The 17,145-nt window shown below is 34.5% G+C and overlaps 4 protein-coding genes across 4 annotated transcripts in view; 2 read left to right on the top strand and 2 right to left on the bottom strand.

Annotated features, from left to right (window-relative positions):
- Positions 1–4,286: 4,286 nt before the first annotated feature.
- LOC126777045 (gastrulation defective protein 1 homolog) lies at positions 4,287–8,288 on the top strand. Its single transcript, XM_050499894.1, has 4 exons — positions 4,287–4,966; positions 5,094–5,205; positions 5,774–5,969; positions 6,249–8,288. Exons 1-4 carry the CDS (start codon positions 4,409–4,411, stop codon positions 7,375–7,377), a joined length of 1,995 nt encoding a protein of 664 aa, XP_050355851.1. The 5' UTR covers positions 4,287–4,408; the 3' UTR covers positions 7,378–8,288.
- LOC126777096 (39S ribosomal protein L39, mitochondrial) lies at positions 7,824–14,250 on the bottom strand. Its single transcript, XM_050499987.1, has 8 exons — positions 14,083–14,250; positions 13,581–13,760; positions 12,279–12,379; positions 11,964–12,105; positions 10,695–10,913; positions 9,822–9,935; positions 8,724–8,839; positions 7,824–8,425 (listed from the first exon to the last, which is right to left on the bottom strand). The coding sequence occupies exons 1-8, from the start codon at positions 14,153–14,155 to the stop codon at positions 8,345–8,347; spliced, it is 1,026 nt and encodes a 341-aa protein (XP_050355944.1). The 5' UTR covers positions 14,156–14,250; the 3' UTR covers positions 7,824–8,344.
- Positions 14,251–14,885: 635 nt separating this feature from the next.
- On the bottom strand, positions 14,886–15,799 carry LOC126777109 (EKC/KEOPS complex subunit TP53RK). Its single transcript, XM_050500004.1, has one exon. It carries the CDS (start codon positions 15,647–15,649, stop codon positions 14,927–14,929), a length of 723 nt encoding a protein of 240 aa, XP_050355961.1. The 5' UTR covers positions 15,650–15,799; the 3' UTR covers positions 14,886–14,926.
- Positions 15,800–16,080: 281 nt separating this feature from the next.
- LOC126777120 (coactosin-like protein) overlaps positions 16,081–17,145 on the top strand; it is a 36,971-nt gene continuing 35,906 nt past the window's right edge. The window contains exon 1 of the mRNA XM_050500016.1: positions 16,081–16,435. Within this exon, the coding sequence (XP_050355973.1) occupies positions 16,382–16,435 (54 nt within the window). The 5' untranslated portion in view covers positions 16,081–16,381. The remainder of the gene's footprint in view (positions 16,436–17,145) is intronic.

The raw sequence follows: 17,145 nt of genomic DNA, 5'->3' as shown, positions 1-17,145 counted from the left end.
TTCAACTGGCCTTTATTAAGGGCAACCCTGCTAAAAATCGGCATGGACTCTATAGAAGATGACACGTAGTATATTTATAAAAACAAAATACAAGCTTTATTGAATTACATCCACCAAAACGCCGGTGCTATGTAATCTCGCCTCTTCTATTAAATATCTGAATTAATCTCAATTCATTATATTATTTTTCCAAATTATTTTTTGTTCCGTTTGCAGTTGAAACACACAGACCTAGGAGTAATATAATAAGCGATATTACACTCAAAACTGCGTTCCATGAAGCCTAATACATTTTTAATGTACTACAGATTCAAGAACAAAATATAATGCAATACTTGCATTTTACTGAGTAGATACTGACTGATTATTAAGCATGGAAACTGTACATTCGAGAAGGAAGCTGATCGAAGAATTCGCTTGGGATGGGCAGCATTTGGCAACCTTCGTCAAGTCCTCAAGTCGTCTATACCGCAATGTTTGAAGACGAAAGTCTTCAACCAATGCGTCTTACCTGCCATGACATACGGTGCCGAAACGTGGACACTAACTGCGGGACTAGTCCACAAATTCAAAGTCGCTCAGCGTGCTATGGAGCGAGCTATGCTCGGAGTATCTTTGAAGATCAGAAATGAGATTATCCGGAAAAGAACCGAAGTCACCGACATAACTTGCAAAATTAGCAGGCTGAAGTGGCAGTGGGCTGGTCACGTATGTCGTAGGACCGATGGCCGTTGGAGCAGACGAGTCCTAGAGTGGAGACCGCGAATCGGCAAGCGCAGCGTAGGGCGCCCTCCAGCCAGGTGGACCGAAGACCTTAAGAAGGTGGCGGGCACCAACTGGATGCGGAAGGCGGAGGACAGGGAGCTTTGGCGCACCTTGGGAGAGGCCTATGTTCAGCAGTGGACAACGATTGGCTGTTGATTTATTGATTGATTGATTTTATAAAATAAAAATCGCCACCAAAACGCAAGTGTGTAACTAGACTAAGTAAAATTGAAATCGCTGACAACACATTTAAAATAATAGAATACCGAGCATTTTCTTAGTCACATATTTAGCAAAAAAAATAATTTAAGTAATGAATGTATACATAATTTAAATAATGATTTTTTTAAAGTATGAAATATAATTTGTAGTTACCTATGCGGTAAAATAAAACTGTAATAGCTGATGATAATTATTTGTTTGTTATTTAAAATATTTAGACATGTGAAACACAGTAAATTTAAAAGATGAAATTTTGTAGGTAATAGAACTTCTGACTATATAATAATAACCTATATCTTATAACAATATATTTTTTAATTGAATACCATATCATAAAGTAGGATGCCTAGATTCGTTTATACCTTATACATTTAACGTTATTATACATTCAACGTTATGAGTGTGTATTTTAAATATTGATTTTAATAATAATATCCTCCAGACCGATTTCGGACACAGCGGCCAATCTCAAGAGATTATCCAACTACTCAGGACATTTTTTTTTTTTTATAGAATAGGAAGGTGGACGAGCATATGGGCCACCTGATGGTAAGTGGTCACCAAACGCCCTTAGACATTGGCATTGTAAGAAATGTCAACCATCGCTTATAGCCAATGCGACACCAACCTTAGGAACTAAGATTTTATGTCCCTTGTGCCTGTAATTACACTGGTTCACTCACCCTTCAAACCGGAACACAACAATATCAAGTATTGCTGTTTAGCGGTAGAATATCTGATGAGTGGGTGGTACCTACCCAGACGAGCTTGCACAAAGCCCTACCACCAGTATATAATAATACATATGTATAACCTACCACCAGATAATATTATAGTGCACAAGTGTGTGTGCAAACACACGCACTCTTTATTCCCTAACTCTCATAATCCGATGGGACGGCAATCCGACACGACCGGAAAGAGTTCAGGCGCAGAACCAACGGCTTTACGTGCTTTCCGAGGCACGGGAGTGTACACACTTCTAACTTTCAGGCTCCGGGCTGCTACTGAGAATTTTCTGACAGAAAAACCCAATAACTTTTTATTGACCCGACCTGAGAATTGAATCCAGGACGTCTGGGTCTGCGGCCTTATATCAAGCCACTAGACGACCAACGAGGCAGTCAAGGATATAGTTATTATATTATATTATAATACCTATTAATAACGTTAGCAACGATGCTTTAATCGTGATTGTATTTTACTGGATTACATATTTTTTAATGTCTTGTGAATTCATTTAAATAATAAAAACATTATAGATTCAAATATATACAAATAAAAATTGCTACTTTACAAATCGTGACTACGTGGAATGATGGCTAGAAAGCTAGCAGCATTTCCCCTTTGCATCGCAATGCCGATCCTCTGGAAAAAATGAGCCAATCCTTCTATCACCAATAGGGGCAATAAAATGAGGGATTATCTTTTGAATGATTTTTTCTGTACTATTACTTCAAAGTCCAAGCGTTTCAACTGCAAACGGACCAAAGACATAATTTAGAATAAGTGACGAACATTCACAACGTTTTGTTCGATTATTATTACATGAAATGCGGTGGCTTTGGTTATTTGAAACTAAAGATTTGACTTGCGCTGCCCAACGGCTTCCCGTGACAATAGAGTCACAAACACAAAATGAGTCGCGGGAAGCTGTTGGATACGGGCACCGCAAAACCGGCTAAAATGGAAATCGTTGGGGGAGGCCTTTGTCCAGCAGTGGACGGCTTGTCTTTCGGCCGATGATGATGACAATGAAAGATTTGTTTCAATATATAACCGAAATGTTTATCATGTAGCGTTATTGATTGTACAAACCTATCCTGCAATATGCATGATGACTGATATTGAAATAACCTTCTATAATGTAGGTACACGTCTACTATTACTGAAAATCATTTTATTTCAGTAATAAACTAACTGATTATGCAAATGATTGCATTTTCATTTACCTATTTTGAATTTCGCTCGAAAACACACACACTGTCAAGTTTGTTTCGCTACTTGAGTAGCGTTGGTGCGTTCATTGTGTTTTTTGTTCAATTTTCGCTTACTTTTATGTTAACGATTTTTATCCACGATTTTTATCCAGCGAAAAGGCCGAGAAACAATCCTTATATCATATCGAAGGTTATACAATAGTGCATTGTCGTATTATTTTATGTTAAAGTGATAACAAGAAGAAAATTGCCGGCGTGTGTTTTTACGCGCAAGTACGACTATTTTGTCCCTAAATACTATTTCTCAGTGATGTTTATTTATGCCATAGCATGACGGAACCTTATATTGCATTAAAATCCTGAAGATAATAGGATTTTCTAGTTTTTATCATTCATAACTTATAATTATTTATCAAGTAGATGCTGCCAGCGTCAGCTAAAAAAAATGTCCCGATTTTCGATAAAAAATATCGACTCGTCGACAATGTAAACAAATAAACATGGAGTCCAATAATAACCTAAAGTGCTTCGTTATATGTAAACATGTTATTTTAATTTATTCGTTTTTCTTTTTATAATTTCATAACGACAATATTATTTAACATTCTTCATGAATTATAATATTATTAGATTCCGAGTCAAGAGGTTATTATAGAAATATATGTGGCAACCATTCTTTAGTAATAATTTAATTGAGTGTTTTAGATTTCAACTTCTGAGGAGAATGCTAATCCAGTACCATATAAAGATGCTGTAGTACTATTCATAACGGAAACAAAAACAAACAATGCAACAGTTTTGGGTGTAGTTGAAAAACAAAAAAATATTTTAATTAAAAAAAAGTATAATAAATATTAAAAAGTAAAATTTAATAAACTTATTTTGTTTTAATTAAATCCTGAAAATTACTTATCTCCCAAAACAGGGAATGCAATGAACTATGGCAACATTATACGCACACATTAACAAACTATCTCTGTCTCAATCGTGGTTTCACGGTCCCTTGGTCTATTTGTTTCTCTGTCTGTTTACGGGTTATAGATACTGACGCGTGACGTCATTTGCCTTGATTGGTGTTTCAAATAAAATGGCCGATTGCAGAATTTTATACTTTTGTTTTATGAAAAATCTTATTCATCTCAATATGTATATTAAAATGAGATCATTTTTAGAATCCTTTTAAATTTCTTCTCTAAAATCATTTATTTTTCAATTCTTTAATACGCAATCATGCCTATTGTTTTGGAAATATTATTTTAGCTAAGGGCAACATTACATGTTTCATTGTTTTGTTTGACAATTGACATGTTTCATGTTTGTCAAATTGCTGAAATTACAATTTCCCTAATCTGTCTGGTCTGTTATTTCGGTGTTCGAATGAATTAAATAAATTTATATAAATTAAAGGAAATTATGTAAGTTATTAAGTGAAAAATAATTAAGTGTCAAATATATAATACAGCGGGTTAAAATCAAGAAAAATGAGTAAAAAACCAATTTTATTCGGCAAAATTAACTTTAATATCAACAGAACCTCATCGCACGACACCTGCGATGGGTCAACGTCAGGTTTCGGCACTTTCGGTCGCACTCCGATCCAGGAACAAAAAGATATCGAAGAAATCGCTGAAGACCTGGAAAGCCAACACGTCCATCAAGTAATGGGAATCAAAAATTTTGGTAAGAAAGCCAAAAACTTCGACGTTGAAGAAATGATAAAACAAGCTAAGATTGCAGCCCAAGAAGCTAATAAAAAGAAGATTGAAACAATTGTTTCAAGTAATTTAAAAGAAAAAAATAATACAGATCAAATTGCTCCAGCAGCACCGAGTCTGCAACAAGAAGATTCAAGTGATGAGGATGAATTGATAGGACCACCAATACCTTCGAGCTTACCATCAAAAGTTTCTGATAAAGATAAATGTGATGATGTAGGAAAGGATGATAAAACTAAAGGTGATGAAGATAGCTATGATGAGCTCAGTGGTTCAGATGATGAGGAGCTTACCTTGGAAAACCGAATACCAAATTCACACGAGGTAAGGTTACAAGTATAAATACAAAATATTAACATATAATTATTCAAGTATGCTCTAAGCTTTTATAAGATTATGTTTAATGTATTACTTCTTTCTTGTTATTTAATATTTATGTTTTAAATTCCAGGTGGAAATGCTACACGGCACCAAAGCTGTAGTCGCTGTTGCCGTGGACCCTTCTGGTGCTCGACTCGCTACGGGTTCCGTTGATTATGATGTCTCGTTCTGGGATTTTGCTGGTAATATACTTAATATACCTATAATATACCTCATACTAATATTTATATCATATCATAATACTTATAATATACCTCATACCTTAATATAATCAAATCGTGCAATATTTTATTAACTATAGTTAGGTAAACTGGCAGATGAGCCACCTCATTGTAGTAGTAACATTGGCAATTAAAATGTTTTTAGACACTCATCATATATTTTACCGCCTCATTGGTCTAGTGGCTTGATGTAAGGCCGCAGTACCGGTGGGTCGGGTCTTTCTGTCAGAAAATTTTCAGTAACCGCCCGGAGTCTCCCGTGTACTCCCGTGCCTCGGAAAGCATGTTAAGCCGTTAATCCTGCTCTTACTCTTTCCGGTCATGTCGGATTGCCGTCCCATCGGATTATAATAGTTAGGGAATAGAGAGTGCACCTGTGTTTGCGCACACACTTGTGTACTGTAATATCTCATGCGCAATTGGCTAATCTCAACATTCATCAAAGCTCTTCTTAAGAAGCTCCCTTAATAGGCAAAATGCAAAGCGCTAAGTAGGAATTAATTACATCATTCAATGATATTTTTTCCAGGAATGGACGCGTCGATGCGTTCCTTCAGAACGCTTCAACCCTGCGAGAATCATCCAATCAAAGCCCTGCAGTATTCAGCGACCGGTGATTCTATTTTGGTCGTCAGCGGTGCAGCACAGGCCAAGGTGCTGGACAGGGACGGCTTCGAAGTGCTTGAATGTGTTAAGGGGGATCAGTATATCACTGACATGGCCAAGTAAGGATTTTGATATTAATACATTTTGATGTGTAAACATTTTAGCTTTCAGTACACGGTAGGGGCAATCTGAGGCTTTGAGCGTCAGATAACGTCCACGTATGATTTGCTATTGTAAATGCGTTTATGTGTGCTAGAGATCGGTATGAGCACACATTCTTATACATCAATTCTCGTTAGTACCTTGGCACTCGCTTGTTTTTATTTATTTTATATATAGATATGAATGTACCTACTTGATTCAAATTCTTAGATGGTGTATATTTTTTTCTTTTTTAGAACCAAAGGACACACAGCCACATTAAATAGCGGCTGCTGGCATCCGCAAATCCGCGAGGAGTTCATGACATGCTCTCAAGATGGAACCCTGAGGCTGTGGCTCACGGAGAATCCCAAACAGCACAAATCAGTCATCAAGCCACGACAGATGGGAGGCTTGAAGACTAATCCGACTTCATGCGCCTTTTCGAGGGATGGCAACACCGTCGCGTGCGGATGTTACGACGGTTCCATACAAATGTGGGACCATAGGAAAAATTTTGTGAACACCACATCTTTGCTACGCGACGCGCACCAGAAACAATCAGAAATATCGTGCATTTCATTCTCGTATCTGGGTTCGCTTTTGGTCAGTCGAGGAAATGACGATACAATGAAAATATGGGACTTGCGTAACTTCAAGAAGCCGGTTAAAGTTTTCGGCGACCTGTTCTCGAGGTACGAGCAGACGGACTGCAGCTTCAGTCCGGACGATACAATGGTGTTCACCGGCGAGTCCTTGCAGAGGAACCAGGACGTGGGCAGGCTTGTGTTCTTCAACGCGAAGACGTTTGAGCTGGTGACGCACATCGACGTCGCCAAGTCACACGTCATTAAAGCTGTCTGGCACGCGAAGCTGAACCAGATATTCGTTGGATGTGGCAATGGCATCGTGAAATGTTATTACGATAACAAAAGAAGCCTGCGTGGAGCGAAGCTCTGCGTCGTCAAGACTCATAGGAAGAAACAGTCCATGGAGGTGGTCAGCTCGCAGCAAATTATAACTCCACACGCACTGCCTCTGTTCAGGCAGGAGAAATTAAGAACGAGCAAAAAGAAAATGGAGAAAGACAGATTGGATCCCGTCAAGTCTAGACGACCGGATCTACCGATAACGTCCGGTCAAGGGGGACGAGTCGCCGCCTCTGGGAGCACCCTGAGCTCCTTCGTTATCAGAAATCTCGGTCTGAGTAAACGAGTCGATGATGAACAGGATCCGAGGGAGGCTATATTGAAATACGCTAAGGACGCTGAAGAGAATCCGTTCTGGGTGGCGCCAGCGTATAAGAAAACTCAACCAATGCCGATATTTCAGGACGGGGATGATGGACCATCAGATCCTAAAAAGCAAAAGTCATCGGAGGGTTGAAGTTCATTATGACCACATTTATCACGAATGGTACCTGATATTTTTGACAGGCCTTACTACCAATTAGACTTATTAAAGGAATAACTATATAAGAATAAATGTTTTAAGTATTTCAATATTAGATACATCTTATAATGTATAAGTCTATGGATCTTTACAATAAATAGTAAGAAACAACATACAAATGTATGTGACCTATCAACCTTGCTGTTTTTGAAAATATCGTAATTATATTACAATTTGATGAATGAAATAATATTATTATTAGTATTATTTTGTTATTAGGGGTTGTTTTTATATACAACTAGTTTCACTCGAGTATCAGGGAGGGGAGTGTTAGGTAAGCTATGCCCGTTTCTATTCTCCGAAAAGTTTGATGTAAAATTTCACTATGATCAGTCGAGTAGTTAAAATCTAGAAAGAGTAACAAAGAAATAAAAAACTAATTCATGTATATAATCTAGTATTATTATTGTTTATGGAAGTATGTTCCAATTTTAAATTAATTGTTTTTTTTTCATCGCTCACAATTATGTGAAATGAAGTAATTAATGTATGGTTATACTTGTCAAATGCCTTAAATGATTCAACATAGTTTGTCTTTGAAATTCAAACCGGTTTCTAAAACGCTGATCAAAGATAGTCTCTCAATTGTTATTGGTGGATGGCATCGATGACGCAATAGACGACCAACTGACGTCACTAGCCAGACTGGTAAATATATGAAATTTTACTAAAACCGTAATATTCGATAAGAAAATTCGAGTTCCTTTATTAATGTAAAAAAAATATATTTGTATATCAAATATATATAAATACTAGTAAATATATATAATAAATATTTCTCTCTGACTTATGAATGATGATTTGTAAATATTTAATGTGTTTTAAGAATAAAATTTAGTTAAATATTTATTTATTTTATTTCTATTCCTAATTGTATCACTTAATTATTATATAATGAACGTTATGCGCGAGCTGCTATACTCTCTTGTGCAGGAGTTTGGTTCAGATCACCAAATGGATTGATCGGAGATCTAGCGGAGTTCTGGAAAACAAAACATGAAAATTAAACACTTACACGCTTTTGCAATCATTAATTTTTTTTTATTAATGCCAAAGAAAGGTTTTACAAGAATTACACAGGATTAGGATTATTTATTTTGTGAGACAGTGTACGTTTTTTGTTCAGTGTAAGAAATTGTAACCCTTACATCGCTAATGCGCCACCAATCTGTTACTTGTGCCTGTAATTACACTAGCTCACTCACCCTTCCAAAGTCAACCCAAATAAATTTAAGCATCTTTATTCAAAAAGTATTATTTTGATTGAATATAAAACTTACCAATTTCTTAGCTCTGTCGGTTAGAATTGTGAACGCGAAATGGTTTAGGATGACTCCAGTCGGCAACGCCACCCCTTGGAATCTGTACAATTTCTTCACTTCGCTGTCAGGGGAACCTATAATTAATAAATAGACGGTCAATTAGTGTAAGAGCTTGTCTGTTTTTTTTTTTATAGAATAGGAAGGTGGACGAGCATATGGGCCACCTGATGGTAAGTGGTCTCCAACGCCCATAGACATTGGCATTGTAAGAAATGTCAACCATCGCTTACATCACCAATGCGCCACCAACCTTGGGAACTAAGATGTTATGTCCCTTGTGCCTGTAATTACACTGGCACACTCACCCTTCAAACCGGAACACAACAATACCAAGTACTGCTGTTTTGCGGTATCTGTCTTCGGTTAGCCGAAACTCAATGCACTCTTTTTCTTTAAGTTATATTTAGTCGGCCGGGCAAATGCACCATCTGATGGTAAGTGGTCACCAACACTCATAGACACAGCCGCTTTAATATGTTATGTCTCTTATTAAACACAAGTTGTTAGTTGCACTGGCTCACTCACCCTTTAACTCACGCAATACAAATATTGCTATTTGGCAGTAGAATATATAAGGAGTGGTTGGTAACTACCCAGACTGGCTTGAACAGAGTCCCACTACCAAGGAAGAAAAATCCATCCAACGCTTTTAATTCAGAGGAAGGGGTTAATTCAGTTAATTAATAACTTAAGAACTGTTAATTCGCGTTTACTAATGTCGATGTTAACTAGCCGAGATGGCCCAGTTGTAAGAACGCGTGAATCTTAACCGATGATCGTGGGTTCAAACCAGGCAAGCACCACTAAATTTTCATGTGCTTAATTTGTAATTATAATTCATCTCGTGCTCTTCGGTGAAGGAAAACATTGTGAGGAAACCTGCATGTGTCTAATTTCACTGAAATTCTGCCACATGTGTATTCCACGAATCCGCATTGGAGCAGCGTGGTGGAAGAACCTCGAAACCTTCTCCTTAAAAAGGGAGAGTAGGCCTTAGCCCAGCAGTGGGACATTCACAGGCTGTTACTTAATGTCGGTATTTGATAAATGTCCTACCAGTTAGAGGGTGCACCGCCGTGACAGCGACCCGCCCCACCTGTGCCGTGTTGGCGACCAGCGGGCCCTTCGATATATCCACGTATTTATCCACTTTGTACAACGTCACCTTGCCTGAAAAATATTAAATATCACTTAAGTATGTATAAATTTATATATATGTTAATATAATAACACTGAAATGTTTGTATGTTTCTTGTTTGAACCCACTAATCTCAGGAACTACCAGTCTGGTTTGATTCGATTTTTGCATTTTATAGTCCGATTGTTGAGGAAACTTATAGCCTATTTAGGATTATATTATTGCCGAAACATGCGGAGTAGCTATTATATATATATATATATATATATATATATATATATATATATATATATATATATATATATATATATATATATATATATATTACGTTATTGCGTTTGCTAGTATTTATTTATAACTTCCGATAAGTGGCGCTGTTGAAAGTTATAAAAAAAAATTTATTCACATACTAAAATGGTTATTTATTAGTGGCCGTGCAGTCTAGTGCCTCGGAAAACCTGAGCCTGACTTATCCTCGATTGTCCGAATGGCCTTTCGGATCATGAGAGTGAAAAGGACTGTGTTTGTGCAAACTAGTTAGCACTATTTTATTTCCTGTGCAGTTGTCTAGTCTCTTATGAGAATGTCAGCCGTGCCGAAATCGATTTACAAATGTGAATGTTTGGATATTTGTTACTCAATCACGCAAAACCTGCTAGAATTAATTGTATGTAATTTGGAGTACTGATAACTTAACACTGTTACAAACAACCCCCCCCCCCCTAACACGCCAGCGCAAAGCTATTTAATCATAATAGTCATATATGTATATAGACGCTACAAGAACTTACCAGTAGCCTTGGCGATACTCGGTATCTGTTTAGCCTTATGCTGGTTATCCACAAACATCTCCAACGCCAGCTCCTGGGACACATCCAGACGTTCAATGGGCAGCTGCTTCCGACACAGCTGGACGTACTCCGCGCTGAGGGTGTGCAACTCCTGGGGGGTAGGCGTCCAATCGGGCAGGGTTGGTAGGTCTATGTCGTATATGAATGAACCACTTCTTACTGAAAAAAAATACCACTTTTATTGTTAATTTTCAATTGTGGATCTTTTTTTCCAAACCGGTAATGTTTAATTTGATAATCAAAAAGTAATTTCTATAATGTTTAAAGTTCTATATTGAAGAAAGAATTTTGAATTTGAATTTTCAGAAAAGCAGAAGTCGATCTTATCATTCCCAAAGTATTTGTCATCCATGGACTCACTAATAACCTATGTATGTATAGTCATTTCTTTACTTTTTTTTAAATTTAGAGAGACAATTATAATAATAATAATATCCTGGGACATTATTCACACACGGCCACCTGATCCCAAACTAAGCAAAGCTTGTACTATGGAATCCAGACAACTGATATACTACATTTACTATTTTTCTTTTGTAAATACATACTTATATAGATAATTACACCCATACTCAGGAAAAAACAGACATGTTCATGCACACAAATGTCAGTCCTGGGTGGGAATCGAACCCACAACCTTCGGCGTGAAAGGCAAGTATCTACCAATCATGCCAACCGGCCCGTAAAAATTTGAACGTTTTCTTGGAGTTGTAAAACCATACATATTGGCCTACAAAAGAGTTAATTTCTCTATGCAGTTGAGATCTTAAGAAAAATATTATGGTACTCATGATGGATTTGCAAAAGGCGTTTTGAATGTCAACGAAGTTGTTATCACAACTTTGTTAGTTTAAAATTAAAATGGTTATATGTAGTTAAGTGGAACAGATTTTCATCAGTACCATTACTAATGTTATAAATTTGAAAGTAAGTTTGTTTATTTGGTTGTTACTTGAAATTTTGAATACAATGTGGATTCAGTCAGGGATACAGACAGGGAAACAACACCCCACCCACACGAGTGACCATCTCTTTATAAATAAAGACAAATTAATCGAGAACTATTTATAGTGCATATTATATAATATATAAATCTAAGATTTATTTATTTATACTACTGAAATTGAAATATAATTGTAAATAAAGAGAGGTGATACAATATGGAACGAGACAGGCTTTGTAGTGAAATTTTATAAAGCGAGCACTCACTGTCCGGTCCTGGAAAACTATGCAGCTGCACTGGCACGGTGTCCTTGAAGGCGGCCGTGGCGCACGCGCCGAGCACGAGCGAGCACGTGCGCCAGAACGCCTTGTTCACTTGCTGCGGCTCCGCTATGTTGAACCTCTGTAACTGTTGCGATAAATATTAGTATTCTTTTCTTTTAAACATAACACTTCAATTCTCAGTTGTCAAAACTGTCAATTGCAGCAGAAACTTATTATATAAACAAATAAAATATGGCTGTGCTTAATCTAAATAACTTTATATAATAATTATGTATTAAATGAGTAATATTGACTCACTTCTAACGTGCAGTTCTCTGTGAGGGGTCTGTGCATGTCCCAGTACACTGTACCATCAAGCAACGCCAATGCACTCGACTCCATGTGCCATTCCCCCAAATCTGAAACAATGTTCGTCAATACATTTAAAAAAAGAGTTTCTGTGCATTTGTTAACTTAGTCAATGTTTTTATTTATTTTTTTAATATTTATATTATTGTTTTGCTGTTTGTTAACTGTTTGAATCTTCATAATTATTATTTATAATTTACAAAATTGCTTGTTTACTGTCATACATGAATTAGTTTTAAGTGGAATCTTCATTGGTGTGTGAACGAGTTAATTGTTGTATAATGTATGTGGTGTGTACTATATGTTTCAATTTATTTCAATTTCAATTATAATAAAGATATACAACAACAATACCCACTTTTCAACTCAAATAATAGGCATAAGTTCCATTATTAATTGAGTAATTTGCTATGTAGATTAATTTGAACGGGCCAATTGGTATGATTGGTAGATACACATGTCTGTTTGTCCTGAGTCTGGGTGTAATTATCTATATAAGTATGTATTTACAAAAGAAAAGTGGTATATGTAGTATATCAGTTGTCTGGTTTCCATAGTACAAGTTCTGCTTAGTTTGGGATCAGATGGCCGTGTGTGAATAATGTCCCAGGATATTATATTTATAACTTCATATGTTATATGTATTATAAAATTATTTGTCCTGATTCACTATAAATGCACTATCAAAACTAATGAACCACTTCTAGGTGATAGGTGAAATTTGTAACAAAGGTATATTTAATATCATAAACATCCACTATGAAAGTATTTATGGAAAATTATAATTTTATGTGAAATGTGTGGGATAACCTTGTATGAATTTTACCGAAGATAGAATGGAAAGCTAGTAGTATTACAACATAGCGAAATCGTAAAAACAAAATCATTTAACACGGTAAAATTGTTATGTCAAATTGTCATAGTCATTCTGAGCCTAGTCGGAAAATTATTTTTCATATTCATAGGACTATAGAGATAAAATATAATCAGATGTTAAGTTGTATTCTTCTACAGAAAAACAGTTAACTCATTACTCTTGCATAGGTATATGTAAATATTAAAATATTTATGTACCATTTACACTGCTTGAAGTACCCAATATAGATATTCTTATCTTAACTAATATTATAAATGAGAAAGTGAGTTTGCTACACTTTTAAGTCTTAACTTCTCAACCATTTATCATGAAATTTTGCATACACATTGTCAGGCGTATAGAAAAGGCATTAGTATACCTAAGACATTACTTACGTCTTGCACAATCAAATGGTGTTGATATATCTTTATTCATAATTAATGTGCAGTCGTTAGGAACCCCTTTGTAATTAACTTCGATTTTCTCTATTCTTCCAACGTTCTCCAATTGTCGTTTTTTTTCCAGATCAAAAAGATGGTGCCGACGATCAATCGCCTCTTTTGTGCTTAAACATCCTACAAATCGAGATAATTTGAAATAAACATATTTCAATTTATTAATTTCAGAAAATCTATTAATCGTATATAATAATTGATAATTCGGCTTAGATTTTTTTATTGTTACATTATACAATTTACACTATGTTTTAAAAGTAACTCGGCTGACACGAACGCCCTTAGCATAGCACATTGAAAAAAACTATCAACGTTTAATGCTATATACAGTAGTTTTAATACATAAATCAAATATATTACGTATAATTTAACTCATAAAAAAACTTTGTTTATAAATGTACCTAAAATACTACAAATACAAATGATCTATTTATCCACTCACTTATAGCAGGTAAGCCCTTTGAATTGTGACTTAGTAAAAGTGTTTTTGATAAAGATAACGCACGTTGTTTCATCTTGATTTTTTTGTTATATTTTAAATTATTTAATTTCTTCAACAATATTTAAAAACAAATAATTTTAGGTTATGCGGAAGACATATTTCACAAGTGACATATGTGATATAGAAATGACATTTTTCTTTCAGTGTTGACTGTTTGGTTTTCAAAAGATTAACCTTTTAAGACTATCGGAATAGTAAATATCTTATTTTCCTGTTTTCTATTTTTAATATTTAGTATGTATTGAAAATTGTTATGACTTTTATAAAAATTAAAAACTCAATTTAAAACTACGCAGCAACAGCAACGAAGTATTTGTTTGCAGTGAATTGCTAAATATACCATTATTTAAAGTATTATTTCTTTATTTCAATAATAGAAAACAAAGTAAATTCCATGGTTACAATTTTTACAGAAATAAAGTATCAATCATTATTGACTTTATAATTAAAATATTGCTGTAATATTGATGCATATAAAATACAGTACTATATAAAAACACTTTTTAATTAGTTTGGCATGCACTTTCAATATAGGTCTTTAAATGTATTTATATATAAATGAATAAGGTATATAATAACTTATATACATAAATTAATATCTTTTTGTCCTCTACCAAGTTTTATCATACTTTAAATCTTAATGGGATATTTGTTTATTTAAACGTATAAAATTTATAATTTCTTATTCTATTTATTATTATTAGTTTAATATATAAGATTTGGGGAATTATTAAAATAAAATAAATGTTTCAACATTTTTTTATTTACAAAATTGATACAATATTTAACCAACCATAGTTCTCTTTCTGCCTCTCGCCCTAACATCTTCGTACTTAACAATAATTTCTTTAATGTTATTCTTACTAAAACTCTTATAAGCTTCAAATATTTTTTTAAATAAGTCTGGATAATCATTGTGAGTGCTAATGAGGGCTCGTTCCAGCACATATAAATCAACTCCTTTATCTTCAGTACTTGAATCGATAAAAGACAAGCCAAAATCTATCATAATTATTTCAACATTTTCATGATGAAGCCATTTTGAATCATCAACTGTATTACTAGGACTTTTTTCTACGAGTAACATGTTAGAAGTTGTCAAATCCCCATGTATAATGTTGTTGTCATGTAATTTTCTGACTGTCTGGCCGATTTTAGTTGCGTATATGTCTAAACTGTTTGTAGTATCAGCATTGGTACCATTTATCTTTGTTAAATTTATTATGAAATCTTTAACAGTAATACTGTGTTGGAAATGTTCCATGTATATACGTCTACGATCGAAATCTACTAGATACAAAGCTGGGGTTCTTATTCCTGCAGTTTTACATCGCACAATCGATCTTGCTTCGTTTTTTATTCTCTCTTTAGTAATAGTATGATCCAAGTCAGGATGTCTATAGTTTTTCTTGAATCTTTCTTTAATAAGTGTAGGTTTTCCAAGATAATTACAGATATACAACTTCGCTTCTGCGCCTTGTTTCAGTATTTTATAGTCTTCACTCATATTTAAATTTTTATAACCTAAAAAGTTTCGTTACTATAATATAATATATTATGATCTTCACTTTGGATATTCTGTTCAAATGCGAAAGAAACTGTAAATTATTTGTTTAAGATATTGATTATTAATTTATGATTATTAGAAACAGCGAAGTCTTGTTTATTTCTATTTTGACATTAATTTGACAATTGACAAGTTTGACGAATACAATAACATTTTGGAGATAATAAATATTTTATTTATAAATAATGAAAATGCTTTGTAATTTAAAATTATTAAAAACTTATATAGTATTTTTATTCTTTTTTTTTGGATTCATATAAGAATATAGAAATAAGATGTAAGTGTACATTTATGCCTAAAAAGGAACGTTGAGACGAGGGCAATAAAATCGCCTTATACGAACCGTACTTTACATTCACTCCCACTTGCTCTACCTATACCAACTTTCTATACATAGTATAAGTTTATGAGTATTTCACTTGCTGGAGAGCAGGGGAGGCTGTGTGGGCGTCTGAATTTGTTGCACCCGTGCCGGCAGTTGGCACGACGTACAATCCGAACGTTAATTCCACTAAATTGTTTAATGGAAACAGTGATTTACCGGAACTCTTAATCATTTAGTGACTACATTTGATTGCGATAAACGATTAAGAACCGATATATTTGGGTGTATTAAAAAATAAAACCTCTTTGAGTGTATACTTTTTGGTGTGTTTAATTTTTTAAGTGAAAATGTCTGTGGAAGGTATGGAATACGACAATATTGTGCAGAATGGGCCTAAAAAAGTAAGTTCATTTTTAAATTATATTTTTTTATATTTTTAACTGTTTTTATTTGTCGTCTGCTCACTTCTGTATTGGTTCTTAGTCATAGCATGCCGTGTCGCGCCGTATTGATAGCGAGGGGGTGAAGTGGCGTACTATAGAAATGTCTGGGTGCATTTTAGTAGATATAGGAATGCAGGCACGCCTTTACTTGGCTAATGTGATTTCCGTCTGATGTGTCTGGAAGATGAGTAATAGTTATTTTTGTAACTTACTTTCCTTATAAACTAAAATTATTAAATAAGCCCCATTCAAATAAGAATCAGATTAGATTTGATTTTAATGTAACTCGTGTTCTCGTGCAGATTATTTTAGTTTCGAAAATTAAGAAAAAATTGATATAAAAAAAATGTAATTTATATTTTTTTTACATACCTATTCAGTAATTTGGTTAAAATGTTTTTTATTAAAATATTAATTGTAATATATATTAATCGAAAATATCTTTTTATACAGGAAAGTAAGTTTTATTATTCAGGTACATATAGGAAGTAAACACAAAAAAAATAAAATTATTCAATTAGTTATACATCGTGTTCCTATTAAAATGGTTATTCCGTTTATATTACTTGATGAGGGTTTGTTTTTTTTCTATACGCAATTTTTCACAAAAAAAGACAGAGTCGAGGGAAGATCGGTCGCTGCTGCTCGGTACCTACTGCAAAAATAAA

Source organism: Nymphalis io, chromosome 22 (genome assembly GCF_905147045.1).
Source record: "Nymphalis io chromosome 22, ilAglIoxx1.1, whole genome shotgun sequence".
NCBI lineage: Eukaryota > Metazoa > Arthropoda > Insecta > Lepidoptera > Nymphalidae > Nymphalis > Nymphalis io.
The sequence above is the reverse complement of the archived record's forward strand: the minus strand, read 5'-3'. Positions and strand labels throughout refer to the sequence as shown.